General features: G+C 40.6%; 1 protein-coding gene and 1 pseudogene across 1 annotated transcript; both read right to left on the reverse strand.

Moving 5' to 3' along the window:
* Positions 1-54: 54 nt before the first annotated feature.
* trpv6 (transient receptor potential cation channel, subfamily V, member 6) lies at positions 55-20,944 on the reverse strand. The gene is made up of 16 exons (XM_088326896.1): positions 20,798-20,944; positions 18,589-18,686; positions 17,184-17,306; positions 13,630-13,770; positions 13,459-13,557; positions 11,197-11,372; positions 9,906-10,052; positions 8,277-8,356; positions 8,057-8,192; positions 7,895-7,981; positions 6,213-6,289; positions 5,970-6,135; positions 4,201-4,267; positions 3,855-4,123; positions 2,546-2,652; positions 55-2,484 (listed from the first exon to the last, which is right to left on the reverse strand). The coding sequence occupies exons 1-16, from the start codon at positions 20,926-20,928 to the stop codon at positions 2,250-2,252; spliced, it is 2,139 nt and encodes a 712-aa protein (XP_088183022.1). The 5' UTR covers positions 20,929-20,944; the 3' UTR covers positions 55-2,249.
* LOC148372247 (U2 spliceosomal RNA) lies at positions 5,379-5,468 on the reverse strand (annotated as a pseudogene).
* Positions 20,945-21,415: the final 471 nt, after the last annotated feature.

Here is a 21,415-nt window from a genome sequence, read left to right on the forward strand (position 1 = left end):
GAAACATCCTGGTGCATTTATTTACCCTCCACTCCCAGATTGCACATTTTCAAGATAAGACCACCCTGCACTTTTTTATCAGGAGCAATAATGACATTACAATCAGCTATTCAAACTCTTCATGGAAATTGAAAGTTGGCTTAGGGAAAGGAATTGGGAGCTGCTGGAGGTCACCACTATGAAGGACTTTGAGGAGAAGGTGTCAAAGGAACCAATGTTGAAGATCAAAGACGAAGGGAACCTCTATACAAGGGGTCTCCAACCTTTTTCAAGCACAAAGGGCACCCAGTTTTATGTGTGTTTTTAAAACATGACTTATCATGTTTTATAATAATAATAATAATAATATATTGTATTTCGAAGCACCTTCGGGACACCCAAGATCGTTCTACATGTAGGACACAACAATAAAGAAAGAGTAAAACAAGCAAGTAATAAATAGCAAATAAAACACATTAGAGTTAAAAGGGAGGTTTGTGAGGCAGATCAGGTCAAGAAAAATCTATAGAGGTGAGTTTTGAGTCCGGATTTAAAGTTGGACAGGGTCGCAGAATTTTGGAGGTCAGTCGGCAATGAGTTCCAGGGCTGGGGGGCAGAGCGGCTGAAAGCTCTGCTCTCCGTGGAGCTGAGGCGGGCAGGGAGTATAGTGAGATGGAGGGAGGAAGATGATCTGAGGGTGCGGGATAGTGTGGCAGTGTGAAGGAGGTCGTAGAGGTAGGGAGGGGCAAGGCCATGCAGGTGTAGAACAGGACTTTGTAATTGATTCTATGGTAGATTGGAAGCCAGTGGAGTTGCTGAAGGACAGGGGTGATGTGATGGCGACAGGGGGTTTTGGTGATGATACGTGCAGCAGAGTTATGGACAAGCTGAAGGGAGGGACTTTTGAGGTAAACCGTAGAGGAGGGAATTGCAGTTACAATGTTGTTACAATGTAATGACCAGCTTAATTGTTGGAATTGGGGTTAAATAGACCAATAAAAATAGTTTTACCAGGTAACATTAATGACCCAAACCTGGTGAGCTCTTTTGAGTAAGTTTGAGGCACCTCAGCGGTACTTAAGAGGCACCACGTTGGAGCCCCATGCTCTATAGTATAGAAAATACTTAGTATAGAGCCTATACTAAGTATTTTGTGACCTTTTTTTTGGAATCCATTTTTTTTGACTTAACAACCCCTCATTATTTTGGATCATTTTTCCTGATTTCAAATTTGCATTTTCCCATAGGGGCTGGTTTGCATTGGCAGGTGACATTCATACCTTATCGTGAACTTTTCCTTTCTCTGTGTGACAACATTATGAACAGAAAGCAGGCCCATCACATTTTGGTGATGTTTTGACAATGGTAGACACAAAATTGGAGCAGTTTGGGACCAATTTATACATTTTTACCCAGGAGTTGACTCACTTTTGTTGCATTTGGACAAAGATGGATTCTGTTATTTTAAAGGGGCAGTACACTGGATAATAAATGGCAATGCAGTGCATACCATAAAAGACACATAGATTAAACTCACTAATCATTATTAGATAAATTGAAAATAAAAATAAAATGAAATTTAAAACAATTTTAAAATAATTAAAATGAAGAAAATAATATTACGATAAATAAAACAATTTAAGTTGAATATATTCTATAAGATCAAATCTAAATGAAAAAATAATTTGATTAGATAAAAATTTAAGCAAGAAAATAATCTAAATTTATTAAGTGCCATTAAATTCAATTCAATTAAAATTAATATTATTTAATTTAGTAAAGACAAGTCAAAGTCAAATATTAAATGTGAAAACTAAATCACGAATAGGGTAAAATGATTTGAATTAAAATAAACAAAATGGAAAAATAGAATAATTACAATAAATAAAAGAAAATAGTTTGGATTCAAATGGAAGCCGGCATCACAAACATACGTGTGGTAGATGTTCTGCTATCTACTGAGTGCTTTTAATTGTCAACAGCACCTTCCATCTCTTATTATGCGCCTAACTATTTTACATAATGACTGTTTCATATAAAATAATATGGATCTTCTTAATTTTTAGTCATTTTGTCAAAAGTAATTATGATATCTTCATCTTCTTAAGTTGAAATGCATTTGCTACATGTGTGATATCCATCCATCCATCCATACATGTGTGATATGCTACTCAAAAAATAATAAGCTCTCCTCCACAGTGTAATACTGCAAGAAAAATTGCACCATATGGCTCGAAAGACTACAAAAATGCTACATTCATTGGCTCCTCTTAGAGAAATTGAATGTCTTGTTCGTCCTCGGGCACCTCGGGCTCTGCGTCGGCCCCCAAAGTGCTTTGTCGAATCTGCTCCCAGCCAGACATGGCTCTCCTGTTCCTCGGCCTGACCTTCAAGCTCAAGTCTACCTTCTCCGTGCCCTCCACCTCCTGCTTCTCCTCCTCCCGTGCCAACACTTTGATGTATCGTCGCATCTTCTGCATCAAGGGGTCGTTGCGTTCCTCCACTCTGAGAAGTGAGTCAGTCGCTAGGTGAGGAATCTCAATAACGACGACGGTGTCGTGCTTACCGGAGGTACCAGCGCTCGGTCAGGCCGTAACTGAGGCCGCAAACGCCGATCCGGGGCCAAAAACGGCGTGGTAGGCTTCTCTCGAGCATCAGGGTGGTGGCCACCACCTGCAAAACGCTCACTATGACAACAGAAAGTACCGCTGCTTTCGCTAGCTATTTTTTGTCAATATCAAGAGGATAGTGTGTATTATGTGACGCCGCTTAATGGTAAAAATACAACTGAATTCTTCCACCCCCAAAAAAACAAGTGATTTAAAAACAGGGTTTGTACGGGTGCTTGAAATCCGGAAAAATTCTTGAATTTTAATGATGTGTTTTCAAGGTCAGGAAAAGATTTGACTTTTGGGTGAAGTGCTTGAAAATGTATGAAATCCTTGCCATGTTTCTCGGCAGTCTTGACAGACCTCACATTAAACGAAGAAAAAACCCCCCAGATAATTAGGTCGACATAATATTTAAGTTTCTCACTTTCTTTCTTTCTCACTATCTCACTCACTTTCTCTTTTTCTTTCTTTTGCTCACCCTCTTTCTCACTCTTTTTCTTCCTTTATTTATTTCTCTTACTTTTTTTGTCTCTCACTTTTTCTCTCTTGTTCTTTCTCCTGTTGTTTTGGTTTACCTGGTAATTTTGTCTTCTTTTTTTCCAAACGTGAATATATTCTACTGTGAGTGGTTTAAACTGCACAATCCTTTTTATTTGACAAGATTGAAAAGTGGAATATTTTTTCTTAATAAGGGTTGCAGCTTTGCAATTAGGGTTGGATGGTAAGGGTTCCTCAAGTCAGACAAGTTGAGAATTACTGGTCTAAACATCCATCCATATCCATTATCTGCAGCGCTTATCCTCAGTAGGGTTGCGGGGGTGCTGGAGCCCATCCCAGCTGTCTTCAGGCAGTGGGCAGGGGACACCCTCAACTGCTTGCCAGCCAGTCGCAGGGCAAGCAGAGACAGACAAGTCACTCGCTCATTCACACCTAAGGACAATTTGGACCGGCCAATGAACCTGACATGCATGTTTTTGGAATGTGGGAGGAAACCTGAGTGCCCGGAGGAAACCCACGCAGGCACGGGGAGAACATGCAAACTCCACACAGGAGGTTCGATCTCATGACCTCAGAACTGTGCCGCACACGCGCTAACCACTGCGCCGCCGTGCTGCCTGGTCTAAACAACTAGTGAACATCAAAAGTGATGTCCACTGGTAGGTTTGTCTCTTTTTTTAGGGGGCTGCAGTTAAACTCCGGGCCAGGGATGGGAGTAGTGAGTAAAACCAAACAAAATCCAGTTTAAGATAAAAAAAATCCTACCTGAGTCCTCCAGAGCTCATCTCGTTCCTGGGCCACCCTCCAGTGTGTGTCACTCATCATGGCAATCAGAAGGTTGAGCAGAAGGATGTAGGACACCACGGAGAAGGCGCAGTGCAGCACGTGGACGATGGGCGGCGTGTAGAAGCTGTGGTCCACCGGCAAATCGATCAGCCCCACGCTGAGCTCGAATTGGGAGAAAAGCGTGATGGGGAAGGAGCGATAGGCCGGCAGGGATTCGGGATCCTGCGTCATGTACACCATCCACAAGGCTGAGGAGTCAGACAGAAGGTCAGTCACGTCTCTGTTCACGTTTTATTTTGGTAGTTGAATTTGTGGGTAAACTTACAAGTCGAAAAACCGAGAAGAACAATCATACTCAGCCACATAAACTTGGTCAGGTCACCGAATATAATCTACGAGAAAAACAAGGTCGGGAATAGATGGCAACACTTTTAATTAGAAACAATGTAATGAATAAATATATACGTTTAAATGTAAAATAAATACTGTAATAATCTTGAAAATCCAGCCAATTGACCATCTTGGTTTACATTATAATTAGTTGAAAAAGATTTGAGCCTTTTAAGCCAAGGTTTGGTAGCTTTTGTTGAGAATGCCTAAGGGTTGTGTGGCAAGTGGGAACAGCAATGGTACAACAAATGGTGAGCAGCCAAAATTGGGCAAACTGGCAAAAACCCCCCCACACAAACAGATTTAGAAGGGGTTAAACCATCCGGGATACATCATGCCAGCCGTCTGCTAAAAAAGACTAACTGGGCTGATCAGCGGATCAAAAACATGCAGTAAGCAGCCAGGATAACTGGGAGCCAACAACAACAACAAAAAACACCATGGCAACACACTCGAACCCAGCCGTAAATATACCAAATGAGCACGGCAAGGTAGCTGGATGCTTTAGAGAAGGAACCAGGACCGATCAGTGGGGAAAGAAGGGAGGCTGGCTGACCGAAAACATGAAGTAAGTTGCCAGGATAACTGCGAGTCAACAACAAAACAACTCGGCAACAAACACGAACCCAGCTAGGAGAAAAAACAATGAGCACGGCAAGCAAGCCAGCTAGCCAACTGCTAATGGGGCTAACCTAGACCAAACCAAACTGGTCATATTCAGGAGCCTGCACACTGACGAGGACCTATCTAGACAGTATTCTATTAATTGCAAGATACGCGGAGAAAAAGACGAAAGGAAAAGTTACACTCACATACCTAAAGGGAGGCGAAGGCAAAACCGGAACGCACGCTGCACAACGCGGCAGGCAAACTAACCCCACGCACCTTTAGATGATAAAATCACCAAACTCCGCCCCCCAGCGACACGGTAAACGAAGTGGGGGGTTTTGGGGTTTTTAAGGGTTATTGTTCCATCTTCGTTATTCATTATCCATTATCCGTTATCGGTCAGTTCATAATACGCTACAAAGCCTAGGAGCCGGGACACTTACTCTCAGCCAAAAGGCCAAGCTAAGGTCCTAGCCCTAAAGCCTTGCTGCGATCATTGCGAATGCACCGTTCCCGGAGGTACTGCAATACCGGGCCGATGCGTGGAGTGGACAGAGCAAGCTCTCATTCCATCTCCGGATTGCAAAAATCAAAGACCATGGGCCGGAGTGCAATGGCTGAGTCATGGTATCTCCTCTGCCAGGCCGAAAGCGCAGAACCACAGTTCACATCCACTGTAAGTTCCTCAAATCATTTGGAACTTCAGTACCAATTACCTCAAGCGGTAATGAGTGCTATGCATTTGTGATTACTACAATCGCTATCTGCTTTTCAATGGGACACACCATTGTTTTGAGTTCTGGTAATCTAGTGACATCACAGCTACAGGGTATATGAGGTACTTTGAAAATTTATTTATGAAGATCCATGGTCGGTGGAATATTTTGGAACACATCTGCATAATTAGGGGGAGAAACACTACACGTTCTTTGCCTAATTGAAAAAGAAAACGTTCTTTTGTAATTCCTTTGAATATTGGTACCATGCTTGGTTGTACATATTTTTTTCAACTTGTTTTATTTACTTACTTAGTTTTTTTACATAGTTCTGAACTATATAAAAAGCTCATCAAGTGAGGTTTTTTTTTTAATGTACCTTCTGGATCATGATGACGTAGGGGCCGAGCATTTCGAAACCCCGGGCGAAGAAGGTGACGTTGCTCCAGCCCAGCACCAAACAAATGGCCATGACCTCGGCCTCTCCACTAGCGCTGCACGCTCTCAACACGCACAGCAGCACAACCAGACACGCGTAGCTCACGCTGTAGAAAAACAAAATATGTGAGGGCCCAAAAAATATCGAATATATCATAAATCAGAGGCAATTTGATGAACCTACAGGATGACGTGAAATGGGCCTCCCAGTGCCGTCTGACCAAAATAGCGTTTTGCGCCCACTCTCAGGATGTCCGGGATCTGATTTGGGCAAAGGGAGCAAAAATGTATATAAAAGAAATGTGAATGAGAAGTTTTGATTGGATGTATTTGGAAGTGGGCGGGATTATTACAATTGAAAGTAGGGGTGGGCAGATCAAATTCAAATAGTGTTATTATTGCTACTTAGCCCGTACTTTGATCAGATCGATACTATTTTTCTGGGATCAATACTTCACTCATCCACCAATTTTCTGAAAACGTGGCTAGCTGCACCCTACTCTCTCTCACCCAGCGCCTTTGGCCACTTTCATGACCGAGGGATTGACTGACAGCACGATTTTAGCACCACTCCCTACCTGTTTATCTACTGTATCCCGCCTGCCTGGCAGAAAAGAGGGCAAAATCATTGCCCCCACCCCAAGAGAAGCTAAAAGTGAGAGGCAAAATGGAAGCGCAGCATGGTATGGACTTTTTTTCAACTACAAAAAACAACATTGCTAGGTGTTATTTGTGTGGTCTGCTACTGTGGCAATACAACAGATTTACATAAACATCTGGGAAAAGCGCACTCTGCAGATAGCAACAAGCAGCAACAAAAATGCAATTATTTTACTGTTCCTAAACAAAAACACTGTTAATTTGTTGTCACTATGGCAACAGAGCTGATGAGAGACAATTGACGCTTCATTTCCATCACTGACTTTTTTTTCAAAATATCTTGTGATATAAATTATTTTAGTATTGTGCAGCACGGCGGCGCAGTGGTTAGCGCTTGTGCGGCACAGTTCATGTCATGGGAACCTGCCGTGGGTTCAAATCCACCTCCAGACTTCCTGTGCGGAGTTTGTATGTTCTCCCCGTGCTTGCGTGGGTTTCCTCTGGGCACTCCGGTTTCCTCCCACGTTCCAAAAACATGCATTTCAGGTGAATTGGCCGGTCCAAATTGTCCCTAGGTATGAATGAGCGAATGAGTTGTCTGTCCCTGTGTGCCCTGCGATTGGCTGGCAACCAGTTCGGGGTGTCCCCTTCCCACTGCCCGGAGATGGCTGGGATGGGCTCCAGCCCCCCCGCGACCCTAATGAGGATAAGCGGTACGGCTAATGAGATGAGATTAGATGAGTTTACATTGTCATAGATTAATTGTATTTTTTTTTTACATTGCTTCTATTTTGGTTTGAATGTCCTGGCTTTTGTTGTGCAACAGTTGCGATAAAAAAATATTTATATTTTTTTCTATACTGTTAAAATTGAAATGCAGTGATTTGAAAAGATGAAACATTTCAGTTCCTAAAATCTTTGATGTGTTTATCGTAATTTAACACCTAAACAGGGGAGGGTCAAATCATTCAATAATCATGACTTTTCCCAGCAAAAATGACAGGGATTGGATCGGTATCGACCAATACTACCATGTACACTATTCACTTGGATCGGATCGATACCAAAATTCCCAGTATTGCCCAACCTTAATTGAAAGATTCCACTTCAGACAACTAGTTTTCCAAAACTCACACTTCATCTACATGCACCAGTGAATAGGAGGCAACATGTGTCGCAACATCCAGCAAAAGAAGAAAGATATTTTTTTAAACAACACGTTCAAGCATGCTTTTTTTTTCCCTGACAGTAAAATTTGCATCCTACTTCCAGCAACAGGATGACCAAAGCTCCCAAGACGCTGATGATCTCCCCTGCCAGACGAAGTTTATCTCCGTATGTTACATAACTCTCCTGAAAAACAAACAAGACTCGCGGTCAGTTTGGTAACTGAAGCGAAACAAGCAAACAAACAAACTATAAACGCACTTGAAGCGTTTTCTGAACACGTATAGTTTTATCCATCTCTGACGACGTGTAGTTCTCAGGAATGTCCTTTAGAGGGCGATACACGCAGCACAGTGTGAATATTCCAATGTAGAGCAGGTAGAAAATTAGCAGGATTCTGGAAAGGTAATATTGATAACATTAATAAAAACGTAAATAAATATTACTCAAAGAATAAATATATAGCAACATTAAAGGCTACCTGAAGTAATGTTTTCCATATAAATTCCACTTAAGGCTGACCAGCTGCCTTACTGGGGTCAACTCTAGTATTCGCCTGGCCTGCATTGGTTGAAAACAAATAGATAAAAAGATTTAGGTGCCACAAACTTTACACATTTTAATAGTGCTTTGGACTATTCGGTTAAGCTTTGATATACTACGTCTACTAAAAATGCAGATAATTAACTGCACTTACACGTCACAAACAAAGGAAGGTGCTGTTGTTTAAATTATATCTGCTCCAAAGGCGGATCTAATCTGTTTTACCACATACAGTGGAACCTTGTTAGTTCGCGGTTCCACTCTTGCGGGTTCAGAGCTTTGCGGGTCTAAAAAATATACCTTACCCAAAAAGGATTTATTGACTTGACACCATTGAGCGCGAGCTTATGTCAACTGAGGACACGGTGTGGACACTCTTATTGTGAAGGGGAGGGGGAGGCCCTGACACAATGCTTAGTCATGGTGAGTTACCGCTGCGCTCACCCCTCTTCTTTAACTCCTCCCACCTCATCCCCTTCTTATGTGGCGCTCAGTTTATCATGGAGGAACTCGGCGATGCGACGTAAGTATATTCTCTTCTGTCACATTTCATCTCAAGTTTGACTTTATTATACCAAAAGCGAGCGGTTGTTTGTACTACCTACACACGGCTAATTGTGGGTGGTTTCGTGTATTTGTTGTAAAAGCCGTTCGATGCCACTAGCTAAAGTATGTTGTTATTGTCAGAAGGTAGCTCTTTCACTTTCATTAAAATGAACACAGACCATTTTTCTAACTTTTGTTTCCCAAAACGCTTCACAAACACTCATCAAATATCACATTTTCACAGTTTTTATTTTCAATGTGTAACCGGTAGTGTTAACAAACGAAATAAACTGCGATTGCTGCATGTGGTTGAGAGCGGTTAATACAATCATACTGAATGGTTCGTAGTGGTTTCGCCGCAGTCAGTGTACATACGACATATTTTACAGTTTTTTTATTTTGTTATACCATGAATTTCACTCTCTCTCTCTCTACCCGTATTCTATATGGTGTAATGTATACAGGGGGGTATACTGTATACCTGTATACGTTTTTTTAAGCATTTTTGAAGGGGCGCTACTTCGCGGATTTTCAGTTTTCGCGGGTGGTCTTGGTCCCCATTAACCGCGATTACCGAGGGATTACTGCATATAAGTGTGTGTATGTATGCATGCATGTGTTGTGTGTGATTAAGAATTCCAGCAAAAGATTGTGGAGCAATTGTGAACGTCTTTGACCCCCCCCCCCCTTTTCTGTATCAGTTAAAATATCATTAAATGTATCCATTGATGTTGTCCGGAAGAATTAGGAAAACTTACAGACAAAGCTCGAGTGAGAAACGATCAGAGAACTGACTGAACTATTAGTGAAGTGCGTAAAAGTAAACAATAAGTTTATCGTAACCATTCTGGAGTACGTCAGACAGCAAAATGAAACACAATCAATTACACTTAGAACACTGTATCATTTCAGCATACTGTTGGTCTCTTCAAAATAAAACTATGAATTGTTTTCCACTGTTAATCGAATCTTTACATATGATTTTACACAGAATTGCCATTCAAAATCTATTTGGAGCCACCTCTTTCTGCGGGCTTCCGACAATGAGCTCAAGGACGGACGTGTCGTCGGCCCAGGAGTCGATCTCGCTTAGGTCATAAAGATGAGAGGTCAAAGGTCCCAGGCTCCACTGCACCACACGCCTTTTGTTGACCAGGTGCTGAAAAGCCTGACAAACATGAAAATGAGAGTACAGATTGCGAAAGTATACTGCAGAACAACAAAAAAATTGCGAGATTAATAGAAAACTTTGCTCATTTTAAATGTGTTTAAAAAAAAATCTCAAATAAATTAGAACTAAATGTAGTATAAAGTAAACTAAATTCGATTTAATGTATGAAATTTCCCGTACCGAAATTAGAAAAATATTTAGAGAGATAGCTAGAAAGACAAAGATAACGTGACAGATGGACATGCTGAGAGGTATGGGGAAAGACGGATAAAGACATATATATATATATATATATATATATATATATATATATATATAAAGAAAAAATAGATATATATCAAAAGAGGTAGAAAGAGAGAGAGAGAGAGAGAGAGAGAGAAATGGGAGACATATCAAAAGAGGTAGGAAAAGATAGATAGATAGATAGATACATAGATAGATGGATAGAGTCATGAACTGACAAAAAATATTGAGAGGGATTAAAGAAAACAAAAAGATAGAAAAAGAGTAAGATCATAACAAAAACAGAGTGAATGAAAGAGGGAGATGGAGAAGAAATTGACAGAGTTTGATAGATAAAAAAGAATAACAGAGAAAAAATAAAGAGTGGGATAATCAGAGAGAATTAGATAATTATAAAAGTAGAGAAAGAGAAACAGGAAAAGGTAAATTGAGAGGAATACAAAGAGAAACAGACAGAGAGATAATGAGAGAGTCATTAAGAGAGAGACAAATAGAGTGAAATAGTTAAATAGAGAGAATGATAGAGAAAGATCAAGAGAGACCGATCGAAAGACAGAAAGTGAGAGATTGAAAAAGACAGATGGAAAGGAGAAGGGAGGTCAATAAAGAAAAAAGAAAAATAATGACAAAAGAAAGGGAGAAAAAGATAGATAATGAGCAAGAAAGAGAGAGAGGGAGAGAGAGATGGAGATGCCGATGGATGGACAAAAATATGAGAGATTTTCAAAGACAGAGGAGGAGAGAGAGTAGATAGAATAGAATAGAATAGAAAAATTAACATACAGACAATGAGAGCGACAGACTGAAAAAAAGAGAGAGCGGTAGAGAGAGCTAGAACGAGAGTGAAAGAGTTAAAAGAGAGTGGGAGAGAGATGGATTGTAGAGCATTTGGACTGACCACAGTGTTTCCCTCTTTTGCGGCCAGCTTAAAAGGCGTGAGTCCTCGTGAGTTGGGCACAGTGTCGAGCGCCACCGTCTGGTCCATCTCGGCATCTCGGGCCATGATCAAGTCCATTGCTTGGCATGCCGTCGTCTTGTTGGGCTGCAGCACTAAAACGTGAAGCACGGTGTTGCCTACAAAAAGAAAGCAAACGTTTGGAACCAAGTTAAAGTGACACCCCAATCGGTCGTTGTAGCAGAAGAAAGACACACCACAGAAGTCGGAAGGATACCTCATGGCAAAGTTCAGAAACAAATTTAGGCTAAAGACAGGACATGAATGATGGTATTCATTGGTGGAATTGGCTAACTTTTGCAGATAGTGGGAGAAACAAAATAAGGCCAGTAAAATATCGCACAACGCAATGTGGAAGCCGAGTGACTCTGAAGGACAAAGCAGGACCAACTGACAATCACAATAGCAGCTAGCAGAGAACAATAGCCTCCAGCCAAGCACCCAACATTCATTCATTCCTTCTGCAGTCACTTTTCATCACTAGGGATATGGGGAATGGCAAACATGAGTGGCTAGAAGTGGAAACAGTGGAAAAAAGTCCAAGATGCCTACATCACGGGACTCCGCGATGGTCGCTCGCATGGCCAGTCTTGGAAAGCAAAACCGGCTAACAATAAAAACGGTGCCCACTGGTGACATATGGCCTGCAGCCGGGTGGCTAACATGATTGGCTAGAGAAGGAAACAGTGAAAAAACGTCTTAAGTCAAAGGCCTAAGCAGCTTACAGTATATTTACAGGAATAAGCTAACAATAACAATAGTGCCTAGCCATTGGTAACATGGTTGGCTGGAAAAGAAAAACGTCCAAAACTGAAGAACCAAGCAAGCTTTACACAGCACAGCTAACAAAAACAATAGAGGCTAGTTATCAGTCAGAGCCTGCAGCCTATCGGATAACATAAGTGGCTAGACAAGAAAACAATGGAACAAAAAAAAAGGCTGAATCATGGGACTCGGTGACATAGGAAAGTGAGTGATACTGAAAGATGAAGCAAGCTTTATGTACACAGAGCAGCTCACAATAACAACAGCAGTTAGCTGGTGAACCATAGCCTGCAGCCTAGTAGCTAACATGAGTGGCCGAAGAATGAAATAGTGGAAAAAAAGCAGAAAATGCCTGAATCATGGATATCGGTGACTTCAATTGAGGAAGGTGAGTGGCACTGAAGGATGAAACAAGCTTTATTTACACAAAGCAGCTAACACTAACAATAGAAGTAAGGTGGTGAACCAAAGCCTGCAGTCTAGTTGCTAACATGAGTGGCTAGAGAAGGAAATAGTGGAAAAAAGCAGAAAATGCCTGAATCATGGATATCGGTGACTTCAATTGAGGAAGGTGAGTGGCACTGAAGGATGAAACTAGCTTTATTTACACAAAGCAGCTAACACTAACAATAGAAGTAAGGTGGTGAACCAAAGCCTGCAGTCTAGTGGCCAACATGAGTGGCTAGAGAAGGAAATAGAGGAAAAAGAGCAGAAAATGCCTGAATCATGGAATTCGGTGACTTCAGTTGTAGAAAGTGAGTGACACTGAAAGATGAAGCAAGCTTTATGTACACAGCCAACAATAACAAGAGCAGTTGGATGGTGAACTATAGCCTGCAGCCTAATGGCCAACATGAGTGGCTAAAGAAGGAAATAGTGGAAAAATAGAGGAAAATGCCTGGATTTTGGAACCCGGCGACTTCAGTTGTGGAAAGTGAGTGACACTGAAAGATGAAGCAAGCTTTATGTACACAAAACAGCCAACAATAACAAGAGCAGTTGGATGGTGAACCATAGCCTGCAGCCTAGTGGCCAACATGAGTGGCTAGAGAAGGAAATATTGGAAAAATAGAGGAAAATGCCTGGATCCTGGAACCCGGCGACTACAGTTGTGGAAAGTGAGTGACACTGAAGGACAAAGCAAGCCCCATTTACTCAGAATAGTTAACAATAACAATAGCAGCTAGGGTGAGTCTTAGCCTGCAGCCAAATGGCTAACATGAGTCGCTAGAGAGGGAAACAGTGGAAAAAAACAGAAGATGCCTAATTCACAAGACTGACCTTCATGTGTACTATCTACATGTGTTTTCTTGCATTTTATTTCAACCATTACTGTTTTATTTAAATAAATTAATATTTTGACACCACTAGGTGGAGTTCTATAAAACACTGGGGCTTTAATGATCGTAGCTGATTTTTTTGTTTCAAAAAGTGTGGTACCTCGATAGTCTTGGACCCTAGTACTGGCCCCCGCGTTGATGATCAAGGTGACGATGTCTTCGTTTCCTGCGCAGGCTGCGAAAGAAAGAATGTGCTCGCCTGGGGAGAGGGAAAGGGAACGCAATGAGCTTTTATTTTGAAATAATAAGAAAAAACAAGATTATATCTCACCGTAATATAAAAGTCCTCCGATCCTTTTCCTGAAGTAGACTCCAGTGACCCTGGGTGTGGCCACGTCGGCCCCCCGACTCACCAAATGATGGGCAAGGCAAAAGTTTTGATTGACAACAGCGATGTGGAGGGGGGTCACACCTGAGTCCCGGAAAAAGGACAATTGAATGGAAACCGCATAACAGATACTCTTAATCGACCTTTATTTTTATTGTTGAATCCTAACTATGTTAAAAGGATTACAAAAGACCAATTTTCTTTCAATTATTCACACGTGTAGTATTTTTCCCCACAGATATGTTCCAAATTTTTCCACACGCCATGGATCTTGAGAAATTAATTCTTAAAGTTGACAGTTTGACATCATATTTCTTAGAGCTGTGACATCACCAGAAGACATCAAGGAATTAAAACGATGGCAGTCCCGTTGAAAAACAGACTCTGGGGGATTTCCGACTGTTTTGTCCGAGTGCTTTGATCATCAAAAGCTGCGTGGGTTAAGTTTACCTGCCGTCATGTACAGCCTGTGTTCCTTTTTTGCCTTTGCCTCCTTTTAGGTATTTGATTGTGACTTTTTCTCATGTGTTTTTCGCCGTGTGTCGTGCCATTAATACATTATTGTAAAGATAACTATTCGTTAGTGTGCTGGCTCCCGAAGGCTTCCAGTTTTGTTTGGTCCAAGTTAGCCCCTTTAGCAGTCAGCTAGCCGGCTTGCCTGCCATTCTCCTTGTTTTTTCCATGCTGGGTTCGTGTTTGTTGTTGTGGTAGTTTTTTTTTTTTTTGCCATTGGCTCCCGGTTATCCTGGCTGCTTACTGCATGTTTTCGGTCAGCCAGCCTCCCTATACCTTCTCGAAAGCATCCGGCTACCCTGCCATGATCATTTAGTATATTTCCAGCTGGGTTCGTTTTTGTTGCTGTGGTCGTTTTTCTTTGTTGGCATGCGGATATCCTGGCATGTTTTTATGGTGTTTAGATAAGAATTAGGCCACAGATTACATCCAAAATTAGAACAGAGAAAAAACATTGGAACATTTTTAAGTATTACAAAGAAAGAATAGTAGGTATGGTATACAGTGCTGATAAAAAGTATTTGCCCCCTTCCTCTTTGTACATGTATCAGTCACAAAGGTTTCAGATCATCAAACCAATTTTAACATCACACAATGACAACCCAAGGAAATACAAAATGCAGTTTTGAAATGTTGATTCATCTTTTAAGGCACAAAAAAACTCAACGTATCTGTCCCTATGTGAAAAAGTAATTCCCCCTTTGTTAAATTACAAAGTAACTGTTGCTAACAACAGTTTTGGGAAAGCCGAGTTCAATTCCACAGGTCACACCCAAAATTGATTGCCAACACCTATGTTGAATCAAGAAATTACTCAAATTGAATGTGTTGGACAACGTTTAGTAGGCTATGAAATTTCAGGAACACAATTGTCATGTCGGCAGCACGGCGGCGCAGTGGTTAGCGCTTGTGCGGCACAGTTCATGTCATGGGAACCTGTCGTGGGTTCAAATCCAGCTCCAGAATTTCTGTGCGGAGTTTGTATGTTCTCCCCGTGCTTGCGTGGGTTTCCTCCGGGCACTCCGGTTTCCTCCCACATTCCAAAAACATGCATTTCAGGTGAATTGTCCGGTCCAAATTGTCCCTAGGTGTGAATGAGCGAATGAGTTGTCTGTCCCCGTGTGCCCTGCGATTAGCTGGCAACCAGTTCAGGGTGTCCCCTGCCCACTGCCCGAAGATGGCTGGGATGGGCTCCAGCCCCCCCGCGACCCTAATGAGGATAAGCGGTGCGGCTAATGAGATGAGACAATTGTCATGTCACGATCCAAATAAATTCTAGACGAAATTCGTAAATTATTGATTTAAATCTATCAGTTTGTAAAAGGTCACAAAGCCATTTCCAAGGCTGTAGGACTCAAGTGAACCACTGTCAGAGCCATTATACACAAATTGAGAAAATTGAGAACAGTGGCGAACCTTCCCAGGATTGGTCGGCCAACTAAGATTACTCCAAGAGTGGGACAACGACTCATCCAGGAGGTAACAAAATAACTTTGAAAATCATTGGGAAAAAAAATGGAAGGGCTCGCTGGCCTAAGTAAAGGTCAGTGTTCGTGACTCCACTATGAGAAAGACACTGGCCAAAAATGGCATCCATGGGAAAACTGAGCTGAAAACCACTGCTGTCACAAAAGAACACAAAGAGCTGTCTCACATTTGCCCAAAAGCATCTTGATTATCCTTAAAACTTTTGGAGAAACTTTCTATGGACTGATGAGTCTCTACTTTTAACTGGCACATATAAGTTAGGAGGGCAGTGCACCGGTTGTGGCTTTCCTCCACTGGCTGCCTGTGCATTTCAGGATTCATTTTAAGACCAATTAATTTGTTTTTAAATATTTAAATGGACCTAGCCCAATCAGTGCTTCTGCTTCGCTGTCATGCTTCTGCTTAGTGCCTCAGGTCAGTTGATCAGCTGCCGTCAGACGTTCCGAGTTCTAAAGTTTAGAGGAACCTTTTCTGTTGCAGCTCCCAAACATTGGAACAATTTGCCCTTGCTCCCTCACTGTCCATTTTTAAATCTTTTTTCTTTGGCTTTTGACCCAACGTGAGACTTTGTTCACTGTTTTTTTACATACCTTTTTAACTTCATTGTTTTATTGTCTTTTAAGGTTTTTTGTTAACTATGTTTTTTTCGTGTACAGGACTTTGCCTGTAGTTGTGGCTGTTTTAAAGGGTTTTGTAAATAAAGTTGAGTTAAGTCAAAAATTGAATTTTTTGAAAGGTGTACAGCTGGTTACATGATGTCAACAGTAAAGTATGGTGGTGGCAGTGTTTTCTGTGGGTGCTTTACTTTACTATTAATTCTAATGTTACCCAAAAGATCCTAAAGAACGTCAGGCCATCAGTTCGTGACCTCAAACTCAAGTGCTCTTGGATCATACAGTAGGATAATGATCTGAAACACAGCAGCAAGTCGACCTCTAAATGTCAACAAAAACCCAACCAAAAACGAAGGTTCTGGAGTGGCTAAGTGAAATTCCGGATTTAAATCCAATTGAGATGATGTGGAGTGACCTTAAACGGACAGTTCATGCTAGAAACCCCTCATTATGGCAGATTTAAAAGCATTTTGCAAAGAAGAATGGGTCAAAACTCTTCCACAGCGTTGTGAAAGACTCCTTATCAATGATGGTGAACTTAGAATTTCTGTTATTGCTGCCAAAGGTGGCGCAACTTGCTATCAGATTAAGGGGGCAATTACTTTCTTACGTAGGTTCATTTTTTTGTTCCTTATTAAATGGAATCAACATTTCAAATCTGCGTTTAAAATTTCCATGTGTTGTCATTGTGTGATATTAAAATTAATTTGATGACCTGAAACTTTTATGAGTGATACATATACAAAAAAGAAGGGGGCAAATACTTTTTCACAGCATTGTATAATAACTTTAAATGAAGTACTATATTTCACTATTTTCACTTGATCAAGAGTTATCGATCACATTATCCGTTTTCTCCCTTTCTGGTGTTATTTGATTGACCTTGGAAGAGTTCAGAGGTCATGGGCTCATTGATGAGTTCAGGAGCTCCGTCCATCAGGGCCACGGCGGCGTCCAGGTTGTCATTCATGGCCGCCACGTGGAGCGCTGTCTCACCCAGCGCGCCTGGTAGAGACATAGACAGACAGGTAATCAGAGAGACATGTGAGACTCACAACACGTGAGACACAATCCAAATTATTTCAACATTTTACATTATATTTACAACGTAAAAACTGAAAAGTAGGTTTTGGCCCCCTGTTTTCTCAGCTCAGCCAACTCCAGAAGTTCCCCAACATCTTCTGGATTATCCAATGTGGACCTAGATGACTATCAATAACAAAGTACACCGGAGTCATTAAGTCTCAGTTTAAATGTACCCTCACTCTGATAGGGTCAGAGGTCTGTGAAAGGAGACAGACAGCATTATGAAGACCAAAGAACACACCAGGCAGGTCCGGGATAAAGCAAGAATGGGATACAAGAAGATTTCGCAACATTCGGACATCACCCAGAGCACCGTGCAAGCAATAATATCAAAATGGAGAGAGCATAAAACCACTGCAAACCTACCAATACCAGGCCATTTCTATAAACCTTTGGCCAAAATAAGGAGACAACTAATCAGAGAAGCAACCGAAAGACGCATGATCACATTGGATGACCTGCAGGCATTGTCATGGTCGCCTTGGTGACCAGTCTGCCCCGCCCTCTGGGCAACAGCTGAAGCAGTTTAACTAATTGTGTCTGCTATTTAAGGCTGGATTCTGGGCTTTGCGGGGGCTGGCTCATTATACATATACACACTCCCGGTCTGTTATGCCTTGTCCTGTCTTAGTTTAAAACATTGTCTGTTCTGTTATGCCTTGTCATGTTTAGTTGATTTGGAAGAATCAACTGTTTGTTTCGTCATGTCCCAGAGTTTTGGACAAATTTTATTTTGTTAAATAAAACTTTTGGATCGTTACGCAATTGAGTTCTCCCTTCCTGCCTCCTGCCTCCGTTCTGGTCCGATCACCCCACTTCTTCCATTCCACTGCGTTCCGTGACAGGCATACACAGCTGCGGTGTGACAATCTGTGCATAAGACAACTATTATTCGTACTTTGCATAAATCTGCCCTTTATGGGGAAAGAAAGCCCTTTCTGAAAGAATATCATTAACAGGCTTGGTTGTTTGTTTACTAAAAGCCACACGGTAGACACAAACAACATGTAGAACAAGGTGCTCTGGTCGGATGAGACCAAAATGAAAGGTTTTGGGTTGTATATAAAGTGTTACATTTGGTCTGAGCGTAACACTGAAGGCACCATCCCCTCTGTCAAACATTGTGGTGGCAGCATCATCCTCTGGGAAAGCTTTCTTTAGCAGGGACTGGGAAGAAAGACAAAGAGGTAATCGGACACACCTCTCTCAAAGACGTTGGTGGAGGAACAGCCGAGCAGCTTCTTGATACAGCCGGCGTTGTTCATCTTCGCCGCGTAGAAGAGAGGAATGTCAGTTATGCTGCGAGGGATTGTTAGGAAATTATATTAATTAGAATAAACTTTCGGCCATTATTTTTCAACACTGTCGTTACGTCTTTTTTTCATGGGTGTTGGATAGTTTTGATTTGGAATTTTGTTGTTTTTTTGGGGGGGATATTTAGGTAATCATTTATTGTTCCAGTAATACATTTATTTTTTAATATGACTGTTTTATCTATTTTATGTTTATCTATTCATTTATTTTTAAATTTTAAAACATTAGTTTTATTTTATTTATCTATTATCATTTTCTGATTTTTTTAAGGTTTATTTTTTTTTTCTTTATTCCTTGTTATTATTTTTTAGATTGTATTGTTATATGTGTGTTTGATTATTTTTCAAATTGTTTTTAATTGCTGTTTTTATTTCTATTTTTTTCCTTTTCTTCTTTTTTAATTCAACCTGTATTTTTGGAATTGTTTGTTATTTTTCATTGTTTTATCTTTTATTTATTTATTTAAAAGAAAATCTTTCCGTTTATGTAAATATTTATAACTGTATTCATTGATTATATATTTATTCATTTTTAGTTCTGATATTATTAACAATTTTTGTATGATCGTTTTATTTACTTATTTATTTACTTGTTTATCGAATATCCATTATTATTTTTAATTAAGTTATTTTTTTTCTTCCCCATTCTTTGTAGAATTGTATTATAATTTCATCATAGTGTATTTATTAAATGCGGCACAGTGGATGAGTGGTCAGCACGCCATAGCACAGTTCTTAGGTCATTGGCTTAAATCCCGCCACCATAGTTTGCATGTTCTCCCCTTACCTACGTGCTTTCATTCAAGCACTCTGGTTTCCTCTTACATTCGTTCATAGCTATACAGATGAATTGATTCTAAGGAAAGTGATAAAGGACTTGCACAAGTGTACATACCCTCTTAGTCTAACATTTCTATCCACTTTAGGTCATTCACGACCAGTCTAGGTACTGTATATGCAACCATTTTTACCCTCTAAGTTGTGCACTGCTCGCACATTCTCAGCGCACAAGAAAATCTTGCCAGCGCACAAAAATGAGGACTCGAAATTACTAATTAAGAAGCGACTTAAGTCAAAGTTACAGTGCATGAAGGTAACAATACACGGGTTCCCCTGACGTTGTGTCCTAAATGCGGTATTTTGAAGTCGAGTCCAAGTAGAACGAAGTTGAGTAAAGTTAGTAGAGTTTGTCGAGGACCGGCTTCTTCGGCTCGGCTCACTAAAAGGAACCGGCTCTTTCGGGTCCTAAACGGCTCTTCGGGTGGTTTTTGCTTCTTTAATCCCAACATGACCAAATATTATGTAAAATTATGCACAAAACGACTTAAGGGAAGGGGGGAATAGAACAAAAAAAGAAAATAATACCAAAATGAAAAACTCGTCAAAAGCTGAGGAAAAAAAGAAACAAAAGGAAGAGAAAAAAAAAGAAGGAAAACTTAGGAAAAAGCCAGAAAAAAGAAAAGAAAGAAATGTAGGAAATAAAGTAGAGAACAAAAAGAAAAAAGTAACAGCTCTGAAAAAAATAAACAAAATGAGATTTTTTATGAAGGAATTTAAAAAAAAAGTAGAAAAAAAACACAGAAAAAAGAAGAAAAAGTTTGTGTTGCATTCAAATTATTTCCAATTATATCAAGTGAATCTTGTTGCCAACATTGTACTTCCACTAAAAATTCTGTATCTTGCAACCGACTAAATAAGCCCCCCAAAATGTTAATATTATGCAACAAAATACAGCGGGGAAAAAAAAGAAATGGATATCTTGTGAAAGAATTGTAAGAACAAAGGACGTTTGTAGGCCGTACAACCTTTGCAATAGTACATGAGTCAATTCATTCAAAAGAGAAATAATTTTGCACTGCCGAAAACTCAACAAAAGGTAACTTGATGTCAAGTTTTGGACATGTTTGATAATGATTTAGTTGCCACACTTGGGATTATGGTTGCTTACTCTTGTTTCAAGCGTTGCTCACCGACTTTGTGTGAACGCTCAGACCCGTGGAAAATTACAGGGAACATTGTATGCAACATTGATGAATTCAACCTACGATTACAGTTAGTTAATCATGAAGTTTTATAATTATTATCTAAAGTTCTTACCACTTTGTGTGTTGCATAAAAGTCTCATCCAGCATCTGGTTCCATCCTTTCTTGTTTTGGAGGCGGAACTTGAGTCGGCTCCACCAGTGGTTGAGCTCGCTGGGAGCTGACCTAGCTAGCGCCGGGGACATGTTAGCGCTGCAACTCGCAAACTCCACAACATTCTCACAAAGTCACCCGGGGTTTGTTTTATATGCTGATGCCAAATGGGCGGAGTTACCTGAGAGGACAGGTGAAAAAGTTATGTGAGCGGGATGTCCAATCACGAATCGGACAGAATTTAAAAGAATCCACAATTACAACAGGGAATTCAATTTGCAAATAATTTCAAAATAAAACTTGTTTATTAAAAGTTTCACAATCTCCCTGGACATAACCTGCATGGCCACGATGGCAAATCCTGCAGCATCATGAAAGTTTTCCGGAACAACTTTTGGGAGAACCGGTTTGTAACCTGCCAACGTTTCAATCTGATAAGAAGCAATTTAGATTTAGAACCGGCGTCTGGGCACACTTCTAATCGACACTTTACAAAGACAATCATCATAATAACTTTGATTGGGGAGGAGTAATGAAAAGAAGTATTTGACTTGTGGTAGAGAACAAAAGAAAATAATC

Source organism: Urocampus carinirostris, chromosome 2, assembly GCF_059441175.1.
Source record: "Urocampus carinirostris isolate Australia breed hairy pipefish chromosome 2, RoL_Ucar_1.0, whole genome shotgun sequence".
Taxonomy (NCBI): domain Eukaryota; kingdom Metazoa; phylum Chordata; class Actinopteri; order Syngnathiformes; family Syngnathidae; genus Urocampus; species Urocampus carinirostris.